Source organism: Dioscorea cayenensis, chromosome 19, assembly GCF_009730915.1.
Source record: "Dioscorea cayenensis subsp. rotundata cultivar TDr96_F1 chromosome 19, TDr96_F1_v2_PseudoChromosome.rev07_lg8_w22 25.fasta, whole genome shotgun sequence".
In the NCBI taxonomy this organism is placed as follows: Eukaryota; Viridiplantae; Streptophyta; class Magnoliopsida; order Dioscoreales; family Dioscoreaceae; genus Dioscorea; species Dioscorea cayenensis.
The window spans coordinates 17,963,922-17,986,473 of record NC_052489.1 but is presented as its reverse complement, the minus strand read 5'-3'; the positions used below and the strand labels follow the sequence as shown (position 1 = coordinate 17,986,473).

Genomic DNA, 22,552 nt, shown 5'->3' with positions numbered 1-22,552 from the left:
TGTCTATCTTGTGATTTATTATGGATAATCTAGACATTTTAAAACAATATAGCCTAGTATACAATCATGTTCTATCCAATGTTCAGAGAATTTTCATACTTATAGAAGGTGGATTTTGAGTAGGATTCAGGAAGCTTTTATGGATATTTTTTTGGGAGTTCTTTGGAGTCTTCATGGAAGTAATTAGATGACTTCAAGCAATAGAGACAATAAAAGAAGACACACACGGATGGATTTTAGTAGATTTAGAGTGGATTATTTAAAGAATATATTGTTTTCTTAGTTTTCAGTTCTTCCTTTAGACTTAGAGTTATATCTTACTTAATTCAGAGCTAAAGCCTCTTATTACTTAGATATGATGAACCCTGGGATGGGTTTTATTTATGTGTTTCAATTAATTCATTTTTTCTTTAGTTTTATTGTGATTCAATTATATGTGCTATATTGTTGTTCAATTAATATGTGTCAGTGTGTTGATTCATGTTTTATTTCACGCAATTGAGATTGAGAATATCTTTGTATAAAGAGATCTAGCATAATTGAAAAGTGTTGCATGTAATCCTAAAAATAGGATTATATAAATCTTTTTTATTACAGTCAAATCTAATAGAAGATATCATAGATTAATTAATTGATTCTATGGGCTTTAATTAGAAAGAGATTTCAATTAATCAACCTAAGGTTAGTTGCTAATAATCTTAAGAAAGATATTAACATATTTGAGGAATTCCCACTGTCCAATAATCTTTAGAATAAATTGATGATTAGAGTCTTATTTGCATGGGAAGTCCTGGGGATTTATTGTCCGGGCACTACTTCTGTTATTGGTTGTTTCTTGGTTAATTCATCAATCAAGTATATTAATTACACCAATATAGTTTAGTTTATTTTTTTATTAATATAATTCTATTTAAAAATTCATTGGTTAGATAATAGAAAGAGAATTATTAATGGTATCATAGTCCTTGTGAGATCAACACTTTGAACTCTTAGACCCTATACTATGGAAGCAATAGGTGCACTTGCCTAGAGAAAATTTGTAAAGTAGGAGATCAAACTGACACTTTGCAACATCACACGCACCACCCATCTTATGAGGTTTTATGCTTAGAACAACTTCCTTAGGTAAGAAGGAGGCCCAAAAGTTTAAGATAAGGGAAAATCACTTTACCCTCATTAATTGGCAATTGCATAAAAGGTCTTACACCTTGCCATACCTAAGATGCTTGTATTCTTTCGAAGTTGAGTATGTGCTTCAAGAGGCTTACTAAGAATATACAAACATCATTAAGGTGGAGGATCACTAGCAAATAAAGTTCTAAGCCAAGGATATTATTAGCCTACTCTAACCCTAGATAGAGTGACCTTAGCTCAAAATTCAAGGCATGTTAGATCTACTCTCTGATGCAATGTCTGCCAATAATATAACTTGTTGTAATAGAAAGTTTGCCCTCTTTCATTGTGAGGGAAAGATGTCCTAGGGCCTTTCTCCATTACCATACAACAACTTAAGTTTATCATTATTGCCATAGATTGCTTCCCAAATGTGTACAAGACAAGTGTTTAGCAAAGATCACTAAGAAAGTACGCCAAGATTTTGTGTAGGAATATAATGCCTACAAGTTTGGAATTCTCCTTAACATTAATATAGATAAGAGGAGACAATTAATTCAACAACCAAAAGCTTAGGATAGCTTAACGATTCACTTTTGCAAAATATCTGTTAAGCTAGTGGCAACCTAAGTTCACAAACAATTTAAATTTACAAGATTTGAAAACTATAGTGGCTTAGGCTCTATCAAAGTAGTTAGAGGGTTACTTGGCACACTTTGAGACTATCGGACCATTAGTATGAGTATTACAGGATAAACCTCTTTTAGTTTACATAGGATGCAGAGGTAGCGACCCAATAGAGATTGAAATGCCCACTTACCAAGCTCAAACCTTTAATATGGAACGAAATAAGGAAGCTCTATAAGGATAATTATAACTATTCAAATAGAGATAGGATGCAGCACAACTTATATTAGCGGCATATTGACAGTAACTTTGACACTTCTGCATACAACTTAGATGTCAAGGAGATTAGATTTTGACATAGTAAACTAGTGCCACACCCTTGCGTGTGTATCTCAAGTGCACGGGTGTCGAAGTAATAAAGTACCCAGGGGGTGGGTAGTCAAATCCACAAGGAATAGACTCTAGAAACAAGTAGTATTGCTAATTAGCTAAAGTGATAATCCATTGGTGATTATGTTCAAGATGTTAATGAAATAAAATGACAAGAAAATAAGTAAAAGGTAAAAGGAAGAGGCAGTCATTGGTAAAGTGGGGTACTCAAACAATACTCCTCCTAGGATTATTGTTTCAAGTGCAAGACTAACACTATGCTTCCCTAATTAAGATTTAAAGAGTCATGAAAATCTAAAAGCACACAGTCCCAAATCTAAGGTCAACTGTGACTAACCCTCCACGTATGCCCCGGCGGAAAGGAAGACTCTCAACACCTCACACTGCGTGGGACTGCTTGGAGTTCTAGGGACTCCAAGTGATAAATCATATTCCCAAATCTAGATCAAACCCTTTGGTCAAGTGAAAGATCCCTAATCACAACTAAGCCCCATCAGAAAGGATCTCTCAACACTTCACTCTATTGTACCTGTACAACTAAGCCCCAGCGGAAAGGATCTATCAACACTTCACTCTATTGTGATTGCAAAGAACTCTTGAAATGTGGAGGTAGGATAAATCATTTCTGAAGAGAAAGGGGACGCTTCTCTACCTCTCGACTCACTCTCTCAACCTTCTTCAATCTTGCTTAGTCTAACCCTAATGGTGATGGTCACTCATCAAAAGGGTGACTAGAAGGATTCTCAACCCTAGTGTCACTCTAAGAGAAAATCAAACCATAAGCATACAAGATTAAAACTCAATTAAAAACTCAATTAAAGAAAACATAATAAGAGTCAATGAAACAAAATCATCCTATGGTTTACAAGTCCAAGCACCCACTAGAGGTTTAGCTCTCCATGGAGCAATACAAAATCAAAGATGAAATCAAAGATAAATGCAAACTATCCATAAATATAACCCCTTTGTTGTCCGTGATGATGATCTCCAATAGCCGCTTCTCCTTCTCCAAAAACTCCTCCGTCAAGCCTAGGGCACACCTCACCGAAACGATGCTGTCAAAAGCTCCCCCAAGAACTCTCTTTTGAAGGAAGTTGATGTTAAATGGGCAAGAAATGCTCCAAAACCTAGCAAAACTCTCTTTCGAACCCTAGTCGCGCTCTCTCCCAAAAATAGAAAAAGCTCCTCTCAAACTCTCTTCAATCGGCCTTTTAAAACACAAAAATTGGGATTTCACAAGCCCATGTGGAATTTCCACATGGGCATGTGGACTCTCTATTTTCTAATTTTTACACTACATAACTGCTACAGAACCCGTGAACAATACTTTGCTACAGTAATAGCTACAGTAATCCCGAATTTCTCTTCTTCCATTGAAACCACACGGTTGGGCACACACCCGTGTGGTAGGTCATGTCGCTTCTTCTCTTTCAAATGTGTTGATGAAGCTCTTGAAAAATCTGTACAGGCTGAAGCATGAGTGTATGACTGTCGTTGTGCCCTTCCAACTTGTAACTACACTTGCACACTCTTGGAAGTTGGCATACACCCTCATGCATATGATCACAGCTCGTGTCTTGACACTTCTTCCATGCAAGAGAATCCCCAAAATCTATGTTCATGACATATTTTTGCTTCTTTTCTTCTTATACTGCCTCCATAACCCTGAATGAACAAAAAAACACAAAAACACAAAAATGAACCATAAAACTTGATAAAAGCAATGCTCATTGCAAGTAAAACATACTCAATAACATGAATGCACAAGAACTTATCACTTAGTTATGTTAAAAACATTTTCTAACCAAACAAAACCCCAATTTGAAAACTTATAACCAACTAGAAAGACCTATTCGTGGTTGTTGGAGAGATTTGGCTTAGAACTTTCAGGATAATTGACCTGAGAGGAAAATGATGAGTGTACAATTGTCAATTATTTTATATCACTTTATACACTCATTAGGCATGTATTAGAGGTATATTATGAAATTCAATATTAAACATAGTGTGCTTTACATTCTCAGACTTTGGTCAGCACTTAAAGATGAGAGAGAGCCAAAAGAAGTGTTCTAGACCCTAAACGAAGAATATGAAACTACTCTCGGCGTCAATCAAATAAGCACAAGACAAACAGGATGGCTTACGGGTAGCTTACAGCCTGACTTACGGTCGTAAGCTTCTTCCAGAGAACCTTGCGGGCATGCTTATACCCGTAAGGAGAAGTACAGAGTTTTAGGGCATCTTTGGTTTTATTTTGGAGGTGAGGCAAAGGAAATAAGAGAGACGAATCTCAAGGGCTTTTCAAGCAATTTTAGGAGAAGATTTAACCCCATCATCTTGGAGAAGGAGATTGTAGCCGTCAAGATTAGCTTGGCGGCATTAATGGAAGGTCCTTGGGTGTTCTCCGGTGATCAACCTCCGACATGATTGAGAAGGGGGTCTTCATGTTTAGCTTATCTCTCTTCGTGTCTTGTATATTGAATGCTTGCCCTAAATTAATGGAGGGTTAATTTTATAGATGTTTGAGCATAGTTGAACTCTAGGGTTTTATCTTATTTGACATTGGTTGTGGATCTTTGGGATTAATTTGCTTCTTAATTACAATCCATGTTGTTTAAATCTAATTGTGTGTTTGTATTGCTTGATTGCTATCATGGGTAATGCCCTAGTTATCATATTTGATGTGCTTTATGATGACTAGAAATACCCATCTAGCATAGACATGCCTCGATTAGAGAGGATTGTGATTAAGCCTAGCAATTGGGTACTCTGGAGAATTCTTCTCCCTCAATCCTCCCGAGTGGGTTAACAAATTATTTCCGTACTCCTTGCAATAATAGGGAATAGATTTTAGGAGAAATCGCATTTCTATTCTGTATGGGATTATGAGTAATCTCTTTGCAAGAAGGATTACATATTTTAAGAAATTCTTATTAATTCACATTGAGATCACATAAAGTGTAAAGCGATTGTGTGGTGACTATACCAGTACTATATTGAATCAGTTACTATTCACCCTTACAAGAGGGGTTTAGTATAATTTAGAAAATCTCTTAGCTCAAATAGGATTGCATAATTAGACAACCTTTGTCCTGAACTCAACAAAACCATAGAAGGATACTATGCTAGGACATCACTTCTTCTCCTGATTTCTCTACTCCTTTATTTCATATTTCTTGCTTTTACTGTTGAGTTTGTTCACACACATCACTCCTTTCATCAGGATAACCTTCAGTATAAGAATTAGTACTAGTAATCTCAATCTTCTCTGTGGACCGATACCCTACTTACATGTACACTTTACTACTTGATCGGTGTGTATACTTGCGTCCCTATTAGAAGACAACTCAACAGACCATTCAAAGCTGAACACATGAGAAAGTAGTATTAGTAGATCTATCTCTATTTTTTCCGTTAGTTTACTTTAATCTCATGCATGTTAAGCATGACCCTTATTAGATAGTAGATGATCTTTTTCTACTGTCTTTTGAGAATTTGTGACTAATGATTTTTTGAAGCAAAGACCACGAGGTCATCTCCTCAAGAATGATTGAGTAAAAGTAATGGAGCAATACATGGGAGCTAGATCATCTCACGCACTCTTGGTGATGAGGAGATGGACTGCATGAGCTCATTGTTTCTTTTTGATGGTATGATAATCATGGTTTAAATGGAATTTCCTTATGGCTAGAACATCCTAGCTCCATTTTTACGAAGCCAATAGGAATAGCCTATGAAAATGGCCAAATTTCTTTACCCATACCACAATAAAGTTCTAAAAGGATTCTTTAGAAGCCAAGTTAACCTTGCCCTGTTGAGGGCTTAAAGAGATTGATTAGTAAGGTTCTTAGGAATTAATCACCGATTACATGGTCAAAGGATAGAAATCTCTAAAGGATAAATTAACCAACTTCTTCTCTAGTGGTAGGAAGAGGTGATCTAATGGTATCCATGAGGCTTTATTGACTTTACCCTTTGATGGGTTTAATGAAAAAAACTACAGTACCCTGGAGAATTACCTTCACCCATACACAAATTTGAGGAGAAGAGGAATAGATCATCTCTACCCTTACTATGAGTTTAAAGAGATGATCTAAGAATTCTTTATTAATTATCATAACCTCAAATCTAAATACGGAGAACAAAGGGTTATTATGAAAATCTAATTGGATCTACCCCTTATTATTAGTTCAAGGAGACCAAGATACAACAACCTAAAAGGTTGTTTAACCTCAACGCAAGAAAGGGATATCTAGAAAGGGTACAAATTATCTCCACTCTTTATTGTAGGTTTAAGGAAACTTGGTCATTTATGCCATAGCAATTAATTTGTCTATGTCTTGTAAAAATAGCAAAATAAATAAAGTATGGGAGAAATGGAAACTGAAAGTAGTTAAGAATTCCTCCAAGGTCATGTCTGTAAACTAACCATATTTGAAGGCATCGATAAGGTTAGGCCAATAGCTGGTTATGTTCAAGATACCAACAAAGTAATGTCCAATGATAGACTACTCTTAGAGTGCCTCCTAGATTACATCTCTATACCAGCCACATTTTAACTAACCCAAAATTTAGAAATAGGAAGATTGTGTATATGGGTTAATCCTAATAAATTGAAATTATAGTTACATCATTATCTAATAAATTTGAATTCTAAAAGAGATAAATCAATGAAGGTTGATTTGGAGTTCGAGAAGAACAAATCGACCAAAATTCAAACACAAGCCATACTACAAGGCCGACAACCAATCATAATGTTCCTTTTCTAGTTTAAGTAATGGGATATTGAGGTCTAGAAATGATTTGGCTCAAGCCAGAAAATTCACTAATAATATATTGAACTCCAAATACATCAACCTACAGTAGATTTTTTTTTATAAAAGGGATGGATCAGAGAAAATAAAAGAAAATGTAGAAAATGACAAAACGTCCAACATTCATGTGACAATAGTCAAAATGTGGAAAGAAAGTTCTTCCTATTAATGGTGGAGCATAGCTCAATTACATCTGCTATAAAATATAGGATGGAACTTAAATACTAAGTTGATTGCAAAAGTAAGGTTATAAAAATAAAAGTGCAAAGCTACCTCACCGGAGAGTAGATATCTCATATTAGGTCCCAGCATACTGTGACAAGAGGAAAAGGCAAGATGATCGGTGCATTTGTGCGTGCGTGACTTCTCAAAATAAGAATATGTTGATCTACTACAGTGCACAGATCGCGTAGATAATCATAGTGTGTGTGAAATGCAAGATGCCAATCCCACAAGGAGTGTGAATACTAGTACTACCTAATTTCCTATTATCTAGCCTAAGATCAATTGGGTTTTAATCTAAGAAATCTAAGTGAATCAATTAAGAAACTAAAGAGAAGAAAACGTGAGAATAAGGGTTATGAGGGTAATCAAGACATGGAGAGCGTTCTAAAATCGATTCCCCTAGAAATTCTCAAGCACATAAACCTTAAAACTAGATTAAATTGAGGTTGAATTGAGCCATGGAGATTCTACAAACATGCTAATACTCCTCTCGAAGCTACTAGCATCTAAATCAATACACGATTAAGCGAGATTTCTCTTTATCCCTAATCGAGCATGAAAGTATTACATTCAATGAATCTTGCGCTAAGCGTGAGAACAAGGCTTTTTATCCAAAGGTGAATAGTTGGCTTCTAACCTAAGAGTTATTTCTACGACAAGAGGAGGAAGATACCCTATCTCTAAGCACACCCTAAAACCCCTTTTGTCTATGAAGATCTAAGCACAAGGATTTCTCAATCACAAGATGAGAATCAAATATAGATCCTAGATCTCACTATTAGGAATCCATAACAATCAACACACATAAACAAAACTCAAATTCAAAACCGTTATTGAGTCTAGAAAAATTAAGATTTAATACAATAATTATTCTAGAGTTCCTCAATCCAAAACCCCTAGGAGCGTTTGGATACTCATTACAAATGTGATTAAAAGCAATCAATAAGTGCCAACTCAATGAAATAAAACATAGAGAACACTCCCTCAATCTCCGCAATGAAATATGTAAGAACCCTCCAAGCTTGATAGTGAGCAAAGGATTTGTCACTTTGAATCTCTTCTCCGATGACTCATCTTCAATCTCCAAGCTTCTCCTCCCTAAATCTGGCCAAAATCTCCAAGAATCACTCCCTGTAAGCTCTAATAACAATGGTGGAGGCTTAAACCCTTCCTAGAACACATTGCCCTCAACAGAACCACATTTGGGCCTTAAATAGTCACCCTAATCAAGCCCAAACATGATTTAACCACGGGGCATGCAGAGGTTGTGTGAACGGAGGATGAATTGGAGTGTTGCGTGGTCCTGAACTTAGTACAACCTCGGCACCACCCCTATATGACCCATGTCGAGGGTGTGCCACTACCTAGTTGGCTTCAATGTACATTTTTAGGCTCCTCGCTACACTCTTCTTGTTAGGTGTTGCTCTCATGATTTCTCCATTTAAAGTTCATTTTTTACTCTAACTTGCACATAATTCATTCCTCTTGCTTCATATGCTCCCCAAGTGGCCTAAACATGAAAAATAACCAAAACATGCATCAAAACAATAAATCACAAGCCTTGAGAACAAGCTAAATGTTCAAAATCAAAATATAAATCATGTACATTTGAGCAGTAATAACAAGGATACTCAATGAAGCAATTTTCTCATAGAAAAATAGAAGTATTGCTAAAGGCTAGAGCATCAAGCTGAATTGATGCTAAAGGGCCCACAAATATACCAGCTACCCAAGAGAGGATTGTAGATAAAAAGGCTCTACCCAGATAGTGAAGGTAGGAATTTTATCATGGTTAGTGTAGAAAAGATCAAAGGAAATGATGATGAACAATCTCACTTGTCTCCTCTGAGAATAATTGAAAACCTCCCTAATTACTGGGAATAGTTAAAAGGTAGAAACTTGACCAAAAGCAATGGCAGGCTTAGTTAACCAAAAGTGAATCCTTACCAAGTAACTCAATAAAAAGACTTGATGAAGAAAACTATGAGAGAAGAATCTTTTAATTGGTACTATAGTCTATCCTAAGAAATAGAAAATGAATGGGGAAGGAATTCAAGTGCTAATTAGAGATGGCAAATATCCCCAAGCCCAATCCAACCCAACCCAACCCAACTCGAGTTTGATGGGGAAAATCCACTTTGACCGGGTTTTGGGTCGGGTTCGGGTAAAACCCAAATAATATAAAGAAGGGGCGGGGCGGGTAAGGGGAACTTGATACCCGACCGGACCCCGTACTTGAACCTATCCTGAAATGTGAAATTATAAAAATACCCCCATTATATATATACCCATTTGTAATTTTCTGTTTAGGATTTTTTTTTTTTTTTACTAGTTTCTTTTATTGTTGTGAGCTTGTGGCTGCAAGAGGAAAATGGACTAGAGAGAGAGAAGATCAGAGAAGCTCCGAGCTTGGAGAGGGATCAACATCACTTTTCTCCTCTTTGCTCAAATAAAAAAATATATATTAGGTTTGCCTTTGATATGATTTTGATATGCATTTCTGATGGGTTGATGAGTTTGTGTGGTCAGTGTTAGGGGAATAATTGTGATATGTTATAGTTTATATATGTATTGTTATTTGTTTTATTCATGATTTTATTTTTAGTTTTTTTATTTTTGGCATATTGAATTTGGATTTGTGATTTGTGGTTTAATGCTCCTTTGGTCTTGAGAAGGGTAAAATAGGCCAAAATTTTATTTGTTTTTCCTTAAAATTTTAGTGAACAAATTTATCAAGAAGTCTGTGATATGGTTTTAAGTTATAAGTCTTATTATGAAGAGCTATCTATAATTTAAAAAACTCTTTGGAATCCAAAATACCCAGGGTAATTTAGAGCCGGTGGATCATAAACAAAAATGAAAACTAAAAAATAGGTTAAAAAGAATTTAAAATAAAATAAAATTTTGGTTTATATATTTTTGTGATCTGATGGTTATATGCTTCATGGTTTTAGGATGGTGTAAGGCTTATAGGAGTCAATGTTTATTGATTGGGATTTTGATTGATAATTAATCACTTGGTGTGAAGTTTAAGTCATGTTGAGTGAAAGAAACTGGGGATTTTTTTTCTTGTTAAAGGGGTTATCTAGATGATTCTCTGTTGTCCAAGTATTTTCCTTTTTTTTCTCCTATTTTTTAGTGGTCTTTTTACAAATAATAAATTTCAAGCATTGATGAGAAAGATAGTTTTAATTGAATTAAAAGAAGGGCACATTGGTTTTGGTCTTATTACAAATAATAAAGTTCCAGCATTGATGAGAAAAGGCAGTTTTAATTGAATTAAAATAAGGGCACATTGGTTTTGGTAACCAAACATGAGCTCATTGTTTAAAATAAGGGCACATATTTATCATATTGGAATATTGAGAAATCTTTGAAGATGTGGTGTTTTGTGATCTGGTTTTGCTCATGTTGCTTTGCATCATGGAAAGAGAATAGTTCTTTCTTGTTTTTCTTAGTATAATGTTAGGTGAAGTATTTATCATAATGGAATATTATAATTGTTTTATTTTTAGATGGTTGAAGATATTTGTTCTCATCAATCAATATTTTGCCCAATTGAAAGTTTAGCTCAATCAACTGAAAATTGAAAGTTCTAATCCTGAAGGTTCTGCTTCGAATGAAGCTACCAATAAAGGAGATGCAAGAGAGTCTACTACACAAATTGGGAGGCTCAAAAGTGTTGTGTGGAGCCATTTTAAAAAAGTCTTGAGTTAATGGAGAGGACAAAGTTCAATGTAATTATTGCAAGAAATTACCTTGTGGGAAATCAAAAAATGGAACGAAGTACCTACATCAACATATGGAGTCATGCGTCCAACGCAAGATTAGCCTAAGGGGGCAAAAACTTATCACATCCAAGATGATTAAAGGCAAACAAGAAATGACTTCTACGATTTATGATCCAAGATTTGCAAAAAAAGAGTTAGCTCAAGCAATCATTATGCATGAACATCCACTTTCAATAGTGGATCATATTGGTTTCAAAAGATATTCAACTGCACTTCAACCACTATTTAAAGTCCCTTCTCGAAACACCGTAAAGAAAGAAATTTTAAAAATTTATAATATTGAGAAATTATTGGCATTGAAGTTGATGGACACTAATGAAGGAAGAGTGGCAATTACAACAGATATGTGGACATCAAGCAACAAGAAGAAGGGATACATGGCTATCACTGCCTACTACATTGATTCCTCTTGGAATTTACATAGTCGCATTTTGAGGTAAATGTAAATTTATTTTATGATTATATATTACTTTTCAATAGTAGTGATAATTGTTATTTACTTATATATATATATATATTGGAATCATTAAATGTATCTTTTTCTATATTAGGTTCATTTATGTCCCTGCTTCCACACAAGTGATAGACTTAGCACTGTCTTGGTTGGATGTTTGTTGGATTGGAATATTGATGGTAAATTATCCACCATAACTTTGGATAATTGTAGCACAAATGATTCCTTGATTGAAAAAATTAAAGATAAATTGCATCTTGGGACTTTGCTAAAAGATGGTTCTTTGCTTCATATGCATTGTTGTGCACATATATTGAATTTAATTGTGAAGGATGGATTAGAGGTGGTGAAAGATGGTGTGACAAAAATTTGTGATAGTGTAGTCTATTGGAATGCAACTCCTAAAAGAGTGGAAAAGTTTAAAGAAACAACTAAACAACTACGTGTGACATACAGTGAAAACATATGTTTGGATTGTTCAACTAGATGGAATTTGATTTATAAAATGCTTGATGTTGTCATATCATATAAAGATGTGTTTTGCAAGCTAAAACAACGGGATGATAATTATACATGTTTGCCAACGACATCACAATGGAATTTGCAAGTGAAGTTTGTGAGAAATTGAAGATTTTTAATAGTGTTACGAAATTGTTTTCTAGCACTAATTATCCCACAGCTAATCTTTATTTTTTCAAAGTTTGTGAAATTAATTTGACAATATCAAGTTGGCTTACTTCTCCTAATGAGATAATTAGGAGAATGGCAACAAAAATGATGGATAAATTTAAATGTTATTGGAGTGTGATTCATGATATCATGGGAGTTGCTATAGTGTTGGATCCAAGATACAAGATGAGTTTACTTGATAATTATTATCAAAAATTGTATCTCGTTGATGCTTTTGTTGAAGTTAATATAATTTACAAGCTTTGCTATGATTTGGTTTTTGATTATGAGTTAAAGAATAAAGAATCCACCAGTTCTCCATTTGAAGATAATAATTCTACACTTGATGATTCATTGAATGACTTTGATGCATTTGTGATAGCCAAAAAAAGTCAAAAACATCACACGTTAAGTCAGAGATTGATCTTTATTTGGAGGAAGATATTTTACCAAGAACTAGCGGCTTTGATATTTTGATGTGGTGGAAGCTGAATGGAGTTAAATTTCCAACGCTACAAATAATTGCAAAGGATGTGTTAGCCATTCCAATATCCAGTGTAGCTTCTGAATATGCATTCAGTACTAGTGGTCGAATACTAAGCCCGCATCGTACTCGACTTCATTGGCATACTTTAAAGGCATTGATGTGTACTAGAAGTTGGTTATGGAGTGAAGAAAATAAAGGTAAAGTTATTTATTTACATGTTTTATGTATTCATATTATAATATGTTATAATTTTATTATCACTAACTCACTAAATTTCAAGTGGTTTGTATAGGAATGAGTTCTAAAGCAATGGAAGACTATGCCAATTTACTTAATAAGATAGATTTTTAAGATGAAGGTAAAATATATAATTTAATGATATTTGTAATGAAAACATATATAATTTTTATATTTTCAATTCTAAACTTCATTTTTTTTAATGTAGATGAATTATTAGCAAGTGGAGCTACTCATAGATTAGAAGATCATTGATCATTTGATGATGAATGGTGATCCCCTAACCAAAAAAGCTCTTATTTTCAGTCGAATTTAATTTCTATTTTATGTATTAATATCATAATATATTATGGCTTCATTATCACTAACTCATGAAATTTCATGTGGTTTATATAGGAATGAGTTCTAAAATAATTGAAGACCATGTCAATTTACTTAATGGGATTGATTCTGAAAGTGAAAGTAAAAAAATAAATAAATAAATAAAAATAAAAAAATTGACAAATTAAATGACATTTGGTACAAAAAAATGTATATATAGATTTCATATTTTGAATTATAAACTTTATTTTGTTTTATGTAGATGAATTATTAGCAAGTGGAGCTACTTATAAATTAGAAGATAATTATTTAAACTAAAAGGCTGTGTTTTGTATTAGACTTTTCAATTTTTCTTTAGTATCATTTGTGTGACTTTTAATATGGACTTTATTGTTTAGGTTTGAAATTTTTTATGATTGATCTCTTTGAAGATGATGATGATGAGTGGTGGTCATTTAAATTAAAAAAACACTATGATTTTCGATTGAAATTTTCAATTTCTACTTTATTATTGTTTTGTGTGATTTTGAATGTCCACTTTCATACTTAGGATTGCAAATTTTAATTTTATTTTTTTTATGTTATGAATGCTTTATAAAATATTCTATTTGTCTTGCCTTTATAGTTTTGATAAATATTTTTATATGAGGCCAGGCGGGGTAGGAGCGGGGATCTCTTTAGGTACTCGATTCCCCGTCGGGTGAGGGTATGGGTCGGGGTAGAGATGTAAACGAGCCGAGCAGAGCCGAGTATCACCAGGCTCGAGCTCGGCTCGAATACATTACTCGAGCTCGGCTCGAGCTTGTTCGAGTCATTTTTTTTTTGTGCTCGAGCTCGGCTCGTTTAAGCTCAAGTTAGGATAATATATGTATAATGTAAGCAATTTAATATAGTTATATAATTATATATTTTTATAATTAATATATAAATAATTTAATATTATATATATAAGCTCGTTTAGGCTCGCGAGCCTCACGAACTGAGTATGTTTGGGCTCAAGCTTGGCTCGATAATGTAAATGAGAAGCTCGAGCTCGACTCGGCTTGTGAAAAATCGAATCGAATTCGAGCATTGACCGAGCCGATTTCGAGTAGCTCACAAGTAGCTTGACTCATTTACACCCTTAGGTCAGGGTTTTGAAAATCCAATGGGTACGGGAGCGAGGGAGTAGGGGTGGTAGGCAAAACCCGCCTTCAACTTGACCCGTTGCCATCCTTAGTCCTAATTGCCTTAAATACAAGACAATGCATGTTAGGATTAAATGTATTAAAAAAGGACCTTTCAAGAATATGAAAAAAAAATGCAGGCATAAATTATTTAGCATAGACATTAATGGTGTAGTGATACTATTTTACGACCTTGATTGATCTCTCAAAAAGATCCATCCTGGCTTGAGCATCAAAGTGTCCTTGAGCCAACTGCTCAAACTAACATATGAACAAGCTCACTTAAAATTGAAACATAATTCGTGTGGTATGCAACACAAAAAACAAACAAATCTATACAATTAATTGTAAATGTTATTTTTAAATTTTTATTGTCACCCAATATTCCTAAGTCCCACATGGCAATGGACATCATTTATCCTAAATTGATTTAACTACTTTTATATTTTATACGATAATTTATATTATAAAATCTGCTATATTTATACACACACACAATGAATATTTTACAAATATATAAAAATAAGTATCAGACAATAATAAAAATTTTTCCATAAGTATAATTGCAATTAAAAATAAATAAAAAAACATAATTCCAAAAAAAAATCCATTTGGTAAAGAAAACCTACTCAAAAATTTAAATTAAAAAAAAAAAAAGCCGCCCTTACAAACTAGAAAAAGACAAATCAATGCAACGATATATAAATTTCCAAGGGTTACAAATGCAAAAAAAATAAAACAATATAAAAACAAGGACATAATTGCTGAAAATAATAATAATAATAATAATAATAATAATAATAAACGTCATTCCTGCGGAACAAAACCAGAGGCTTCCTTCTTCTCCAAACCAAGTTCTCACAATTCCCAATGGACTACGCACGCATAGACAAACCATTCTCTCATCCTTCGGTACTGCTCTCCCTCCTCTCTTTCTCTCGATTCTCAGCTTTCTCTTCTCCCGAGGCTCTTCCGATGGATCCATCCCAGAGATTCTCTGCTTCTTCATCGATTTCTCTGCTTCTTCGGCTTCTTCTGCTTGGTTTTTTGGATTTGATTGGGTTTTCATCGTCTCCAGGGAGGAGGATTCTCTCCGGGAAAGCTTCGGGCTATGCTCCTTGGAGTCGAGAAGAAGAGGAAGGAAGAGGAGGAGCTCGAGGCGCTTGATGATCACCGCTCGAGTAAATCCGGTTTTTCTCTTGCAATCTCGGTTGTATTGTCTGTTTTTGATGGGATTTGATCGGATTCAGCAGGGGTTGCGGCGACGGAGGCTTGCCGGGATGTGGATGTGGTGACTGATCTCGGTGAATGTTCGACTTCGATTGATAGTGGGAGAGATCATCAACTTGGGAGTTCTATTGCTTCGGAGAGTGTGCAGTCTTCGGCATTCGAGTTTCACAGGACGGATCAGCGGGCGCTGCACCACCGGCCGGCGTTGATGTCACCCTTCTCAAAGCCAGCGCCATCAAAGTGGGACGACGCGCAGAAGTGGATCGCCAGCCCCACGGCCAGCCGCCCAGGGAAGGGTGGTGGTGGCGGCGGCGGCGGCGGTGGTGGTGGTGGAGTTCCGCACAAGAGATTGGGAGTTCTCGGCGGTGGTGCACGGTCATCGGCGGCAAAGGTTGTGGTAGAGTGTAACGACGGAGTTGATATAAAAGGTGTTGATTTGAGTATTGGGAGGAAAGAGGGAGATTTGCAGAAGGCCGTGAATTGGGTTCCGGAATTGTATTCAGTGGCTGAAACCCCTGTTAAACCTCCTCTGATTGCAGAGAATTCAATCTCTGATTCAGCAAGTAAGATTTTTTTTTTCTTTTCCTTTTTTCACTAAGTTTCTTTCCCTCTTGTTTATTTTTCGTTTTGTCAATATGTTCATATTATTCATTTGGTTTTTTGTGTGTGTACGTTTGGCTGAGGGAACATAGACCAGATGATAGAAAAACAAGATTGAGACTAAAATGGACAAGAGAAATAAGGAAAATTTGCGTTCGTGAAGCTTTGGAGTGAAACTTTACTTTGGTCTCTTAAACCCATACCCATATTTTGTCTCTATTAGAAGAATTTGGATCCTCTCCGTCCAATCTGTCTAGAATTATACTGTTGGTAACCAGTGTCTTAACGAATGATTTGATCATATGCTGATTTGGATTTTGGGTGCAGTTGGAATGAATAGGTGATTGATGGCAAATTAACTGAATTTGGACAGGTCAGGTATTTTGGTCCAATTCATAGACCTTAGGATTAAATTGGTCAAATAGTAAGGTGCGGGACCAAATTGATACGATGTATTAACCAAATTTGGGCTGAATGAGTGCTTTGGACCATTTTTGGGTCCTTATGATCAAATTGGTCAAATAACTGGATAAAGGACCAAATTGACAAATGAATGAAAGGTAAAAGGGACTAAACTTGCTTTTGCCGTTAATGTTTCTTTGTTTACATGTCATTTTCTGCTTGTTTGTTTTTTCTTCTATTTCTCCTCCATTTAAACACTCCGTAATTGATATTTTGTGTTAATCATTTGGAAACTTACCTTTGGTGTATGGCTTGTAGCAGTTAATCTTAGTAGGCATGATTCGTCAGCATCTGTTCAGAGTGCTACAACATTTGTCACACCTCCACCAACAAGTACATCTGTGTCAATGAGGGATGTCGGCACTGAAATGACTCCTATTGCCAGTCAAGAGCCTTCTCGAACCGCAACTCCTGTGAAAGCAACTACACCAATGCGAAGCCCAAACTCATCTCAGCCATCAACGCCAAGGAGAGCTGCACAAAATTCAGATCCAATTGAGTCAATTGATTGCCATGGTGGTTCGAGCAATACAGAGTTGTCTGAAAAGGACCTACAAATGAGAACTAGGAAAGAGATAATGATTCTTGGAACAAAATTGGGGAAAACAAACATTGCGGCCTGGGCAAGCAAGGAAGAGGAAGAAATTGATGAGTCGTCTTCACTTAAAATTGCACCAGTGAGCCAAACTAGTAAAAGTGTCATTGAGGCTCGAGCATCAGCCTGGGAGGAGGCAGAGAAAGCCAAGTATCTGGCCAGGTTAATATATCTCAAAGCATTATTTCCTTTTATAATGTCTTATTGTTTTAATTCATAATCTATCATTTATTGTTGCTAAATTATGACTATTGGCTGTGTCATTCTTAAGCAACGAATGCTTTAAAATTTCAACATGTTACCTCTTTATATTTAATCTGATAATATGTGTCCAGGTTTAAACGCGAAGAAATCAAAATTCAAGCATGGGAGAATCATCAGAAAGCAAAAACTGAAGCTGAAATGAGGAAAATTGAGGTGCCCATCCATTTTTTGCTTGCATTTGTCAGTATTTTTGTTCTTGTTTTCAGGTGCTCATGATAAGCATTTGACCCCTTTTTTGGGCATGATCTCCAATCCATGCAATTCCTTGAGAAAAAATATCAGCTCTGCAAATTATTTTTAGGATAACCATTTAATGCAATTAACTTCATAACCAAATTTTAGAGACTTGCAAGAAATATGCAATGCACTAAAAGAATAGTTGATGCACCATGCTTGTATTATCACACCTTTGGGCAATGCTATACGTAGAGGTCTTATGTCCAGACTTGGAAGTTGTGTCATCACTTGAAACTTTGGGAAACTAGTAATGGAGGAACAAAATCAACAATGCTACCAGGTTGTATAGGCATACAATTTTCGAGCTTTTAGGGAATATTGTCTTGATTATGAGACAAGTTGCAACCCTCTTGTGCTAAAAACAAATACTGAAGTGTTCTTCCTATGCAGCTTTGACTTCCAATAGCTATGATAATAGCTTTTCTAGTTGTGCAATTCTTTTAATATTAGTGAAGCAAGGAAAAACATGCATACTAAGCCAAGTCCCAGATTGACTATGAGTTGGCTTAGCCACTTTACGACCTCAAAGTGTAATGAATGCGGCTGCAGGCCATCTCAAAGATGAAGTTAAATGAGTTGCTAGCATTAGATAGTTTGGAAACTCTGGCTATATCTACTAAACCATCCCATGGTTGCATTTTCTATAGAATGAAGATATGGGCAGAAGATATTACTTAGTGGCTTAAGCCACATACCTTTCTTTATTTTTCTGATTATTTGTGATCTCAATGTGGCACAAAAAAGTAGCCATATCGAGGCTAATTAGAGAGATGGCTAAAAAAAGTATTTGCATGAAGTGTAATTGAGCATGGATTTATTCAGGTGGCAGGGAGAAACAGAGTATATTGGAAGATATTTGGCATAGAATGCAAACATTACACCCAGGTTTAATACTGATCTGATGTCAGTTCTTCCACTGCCTAACCATTTGTACTAAATGATTCTGGACAAAAAAATGATATGCTGCCCATTGTCAGTCTGGGTTTTCATTGGATTCCAAACCAGTAACAGGGATGTTTATTTGACCATGCATGGAATAACATCAGGTAAATTTTGGGTAACAATGTGAATTTGGAGTTAGATAGGCCAAAAGAGCAAATTTCAAGGGGCATCCATAGTTAACGTAGTTGTTGTTGCTGTGATTTTTTATTTTTTATTTTTTTTTTATTTTTATTTTTTTATGGCGGGGATATTTGGACAGGGGATTAAATGGTGGATTAAGCCTCTTATTCCTCCTTAGTCCTCAAAGTCTTGCCAACCATCCCAAAACCTTTTAATCCTCCTTATGAAAAATAAGGGGCCTTACCACTCCTGCCCCATCCATGAATAGCTTCTTCCGAATCGAGTAGATTGGAAGTTACAATTGCACCCCTCAACCCCTTTTATTTTTATTTCTTAATTTCTTTATTGTTAATTCTATACAATCATGAAAATCAATTAATAAAATTTAAAAATGCAATTACCAATAACTTACTAATTTCATTATATATATAAAAATAATAATATAAGTATATACGCACGTGTTTATACATGTATATATATTTGTACATGTGTGTAGATATATATTTGTATATGTATATGTATGTATTCATGTATATGCCTGTATATATGTTATGCATGAATAATACTTATACACATATTTATGTGTATGTTTATATATATATATATATATGTATATGTGTAGTAGATGTATCATGTATATAGATATGTATGAGTGCAATGATATATAAATATAATATAATAATTTATACTAATTTAAAAATTATTATAACAATAACAACTTTGTAATAATAGTAATAATTAATAATAGTGATAATAACAATGACACTAATAATATTTAGTTATATTAATGATGTTGATAATGTTAATGATTATCATTATCATAGTAATTTTTTCCATATATGTAACTTATGTCTAATAAAGGATAAAAATGGCATACATAAAGAAATATCCTTAATTCAATTCTTCCTTTGATTCCTCTCCTAAATACCATTCTCTCATTCCTCTTCTTTATTCAAAAACTAAGGAATAAGTGTTCAATCTGAACACGCCCCCCTTCCCCCACCCCCAAAAAAACACACGAGGGTCATTCTCCAACTTTACAGTTCAGTATTGCTAGCTAAGTTTGTGATATGATCAATCTGATGGGCAGATTAATTTTTATTAGAAGTTTATCTTTAATGACACAAGTTTTTATTTGAAGTATTGGATCTGGAGATTTGCGTTGCAATGTTTCGGTAGGTGTATATGGATTGCCAGGAAAACAAAACATTTAATTCTATTATCTAAGTGGTTACAAGTTGTTTTGATATATATATATATATATATTTGTATGTATTTAAATGTTAATTTTATAACCAAGTTAGTTATAATGTTTGTGACCAACATATTTCTTGCCAACATCACAAGTTTGTTGTGGATGGTGAATATGGGAAAGGAATCAGGGAAGGTAGTTTGAAGCAAAAAAAGTTTGCATTTTTTGGCTAAAGATGTAGTACTGGTACTTAAAAGTAGGAGAAGGGATTGTATATGGTGATGCTGTAAGAGACATGGGGAACCCTGGGCTAGGAGGTGATTATCCCAGTGATGTTGGAGAAATTTGGTATATGGATTAGATCTGGGGTTTAATATTTGTGAAGCATGCAAAATTTCTTTGCAGTAGGCATGAAGGTATTAAGTTAAGATTGTAAAAAATGGTCAAAACAAGTTACAATATTTTAGCTAACAACAAAGATTGGCATTTGACACTGAAGAAAAATTGTAATGCCATGGAGTCTCAAGAGGAAGCTCTTATTTATGTGGATATACATTACTATTATGTAAGATATAGAAGTGGCTTTTTTGGTTACCTTTTGTGAATAATGAATCATAACTGTTATAGTGAGTAATAGACCGAAAGAAACTTGCTACTGCATAGAGAGAAGAAAAGAAAACCTAAATCCTCTAATGTTATGATCTTAGACACCAAAGGAAGGACTGTAAGGTGAACAACAATGTTAGAAACCCTAGAATTAAGCCTAAAACCATAGAGTTGGATTTCTTGTGGATCAATGGTTATCACGGAACTTAAAGAGTCTAATTAGATTCAATTGAATTGCCATGAAAGTAGGAGTTGATCTAAGTTGAATACCTTGCTATATTTTGAAAGAAAATAATGAGTATTTTAGGATAAACCACCTTCAAACAATTAAGCTTAATAGAGAGAGTCATGTAAGATCTTTTGTTTATCATTGCGGTGAAACCCTAATCCTAGAAGCCTTTGAATTCTAATTTCTCCCTCCTTGCCACTAGCCATACTTTAATAGTTTTAGCTTCAATTGCAATTAGTTCTATTCATCTTTATTCTTAGTTGGATTTGTCTTGATAACCTTTAGTTGCAAGAAATTAATAATCGACATCATAGTCCTTGTGGGAACAACTCATGCACTTGCGGTATACATCATGCTGCATCTTGCTGAAAATGATTGCCACCGATTTGCTTTGTTGGATCCCAAAAAAGAGATTAGGACACACATAGCATGTAATTTGAAACTATGGTTTTATATGATCAAAACACTAAGTTTAGCAGAGGTTTGTATTTATTAGGTCATTGTCAAATTTAAAGATTATATTTATTCATTGTTCCCTTGTGCCATAGGTTGATGTGGAAAAAATGAGGGCTCAAGCACATGATAAGCTTATGAACAAGCTGGCAGCCACAAGGCTAAAAGCTGAGGAGAAGAGAATGGCAGCAGAGGCCAAAAGAAATCAACAAGCTGCAAAAACTGCACAAGAAGTGGAGTACATAAGAAGAACTGGTCGCATCCCTTCTTCATTTTCATGCTGGGGTTTGTGTTCCTGATTTCAGATCACTGAAGCATCCAGTGCTTGGTATGTAAAATATCAAAGGTTATTGTTTTCAATTGGCAAAGAGCATTTCCATTATTTGGATCATTTTGTACCTGTTCATGCCAATTTGTTCACATTTTGTAAAGAATGCAAATTTTTATGTACCATATTTTTGTCTCTTTTTCGAGCATCTTCTGTTCTGTTATCTTTAGATTATTGGTCATTATTTTCCTCCATTACTTGAATATTGATTCCATTTTCATTGAAGGATCCTTCATTCATTCATTTGGTTTAGATTTAGTGGCCTCTCAAGCAGCAGAACATAGACTTAATTTTAACCATAAGAAAGGTATGATTGTTCTGTTGGATTCAAGTGTGATCATCCTATGGTATTTATAGCTTTGGGATGATACTCAAGAATAATCATGAATATAATTAGTCCAAGAATTATAAATAATTATTGAAATCTGGAACTTGTCACCCAATGATTTTCTAAAGGACGTTGTGAATCAATTAATCACCTGTCTCATATCAAATTAAGAACCTCAGTTTGAACAAATGTAGTCAAACTATTGGTTAATTATGTGAAGATGCTACTGACTATTTGATGGTTTCTTCAGGTTTCATTAAATATGATGCAACTGGACTTCACAGTGTAACTAGAGGGTGTGTGGGTGTGTGTGTTTGTGTGTGTAGTTAGAAATATCATGGGTACCAACGATGAGTTTATCATGGAAGACTTTGTCAAATGTAAGCTTTAATTAATATTATTCACCATGCTACACAACCATACTGATGACTAATAGACATTAGAAAAAATTTCTGTATACTATGATACATCAGTCTTGCAATTAGGAAAGAATATGTCGTTGGTCGCATTTGTAGGAGATTCTATAACGTGTGACATTTCTCGATCTAACAAATGGATAGAGTTGCTTGACAATTAATCCAATAAATGTGCTTATTTTTGAAGAATGAACTTCAATTGTTGTAGACTAGTTATTGTTTATTGTACCGGATCAATTTCAGATGTCAGGTGCAA

The 22,552-nt window shown here is 34.7% G+C and overlaps 1 protein-coding gene across 3 annotated transcripts; it reads left to right on the top strand.

Annotated features, from left to right (window-relative positions):
• The first annotated feature begins 15,108 nt into the window (after positions 1–15,108).
• On the top strand, positions 15,109–21,689 carry LOC120250635. Of its 3 annotated transcripts, none has more exons than XM_039259463.1 (6): positions 15,109–15,206; positions 15,373–15,475; positions 15,548–16,087; positions 16,845–17,343; positions 17,517–17,598; positions 21,320–21,689. In XM_039259463.1, the coding sequence occupies exons 1-6, from the start codon at positions 15,165–15,167 to the stop codon at positions 21,521–21,523; spliced, it is 1,470 nt and encodes a 489-aa protein (XP_039115397.1). In that variant the 5' UTR covers positions 15,109–15,164; the 3' UTR covers positions 21,524–21,689. The 3 variants fall into 3 exon arrangements, with proteins under 3 accessions (XP_039115397.1, XP_039115398.1, XP_039115396.1); XM_039259464.1 differs by having other exon boundaries at positions 15,545–16,087; positions 16,848–17,343; XM_039259462.1 differs by having other exon boundaries at positions 15,545–16,087.
• The last annotated feature ends 863 nt before the right edge of the window (positions 21,690–22,552 follow it).

Bases quoted from the DNA above. Each gene is read 5' to 3' on its own strand.
- LOC120250635 (XM_039259462.1), top strand. From the start codon at position 15,165: ATGGACTACGCACGCATAGACAAACCATTCTCTCATCCTTCG. The intron at 15,476-15,544 runs GTAAATCCGGTT...GATCGGATTCAG, and splicing joins GCTTGATGATCACCGCTCGA to CAGGGGTTGCGGCGACGGAG. The intron at 17,599-21,319 runs GTGCCCATCCAT...CTTGTGCCATAG, and splicing joins CTGAAATGAGGAAAATTGAG to GTTGATGTGGAAAAAATGAG.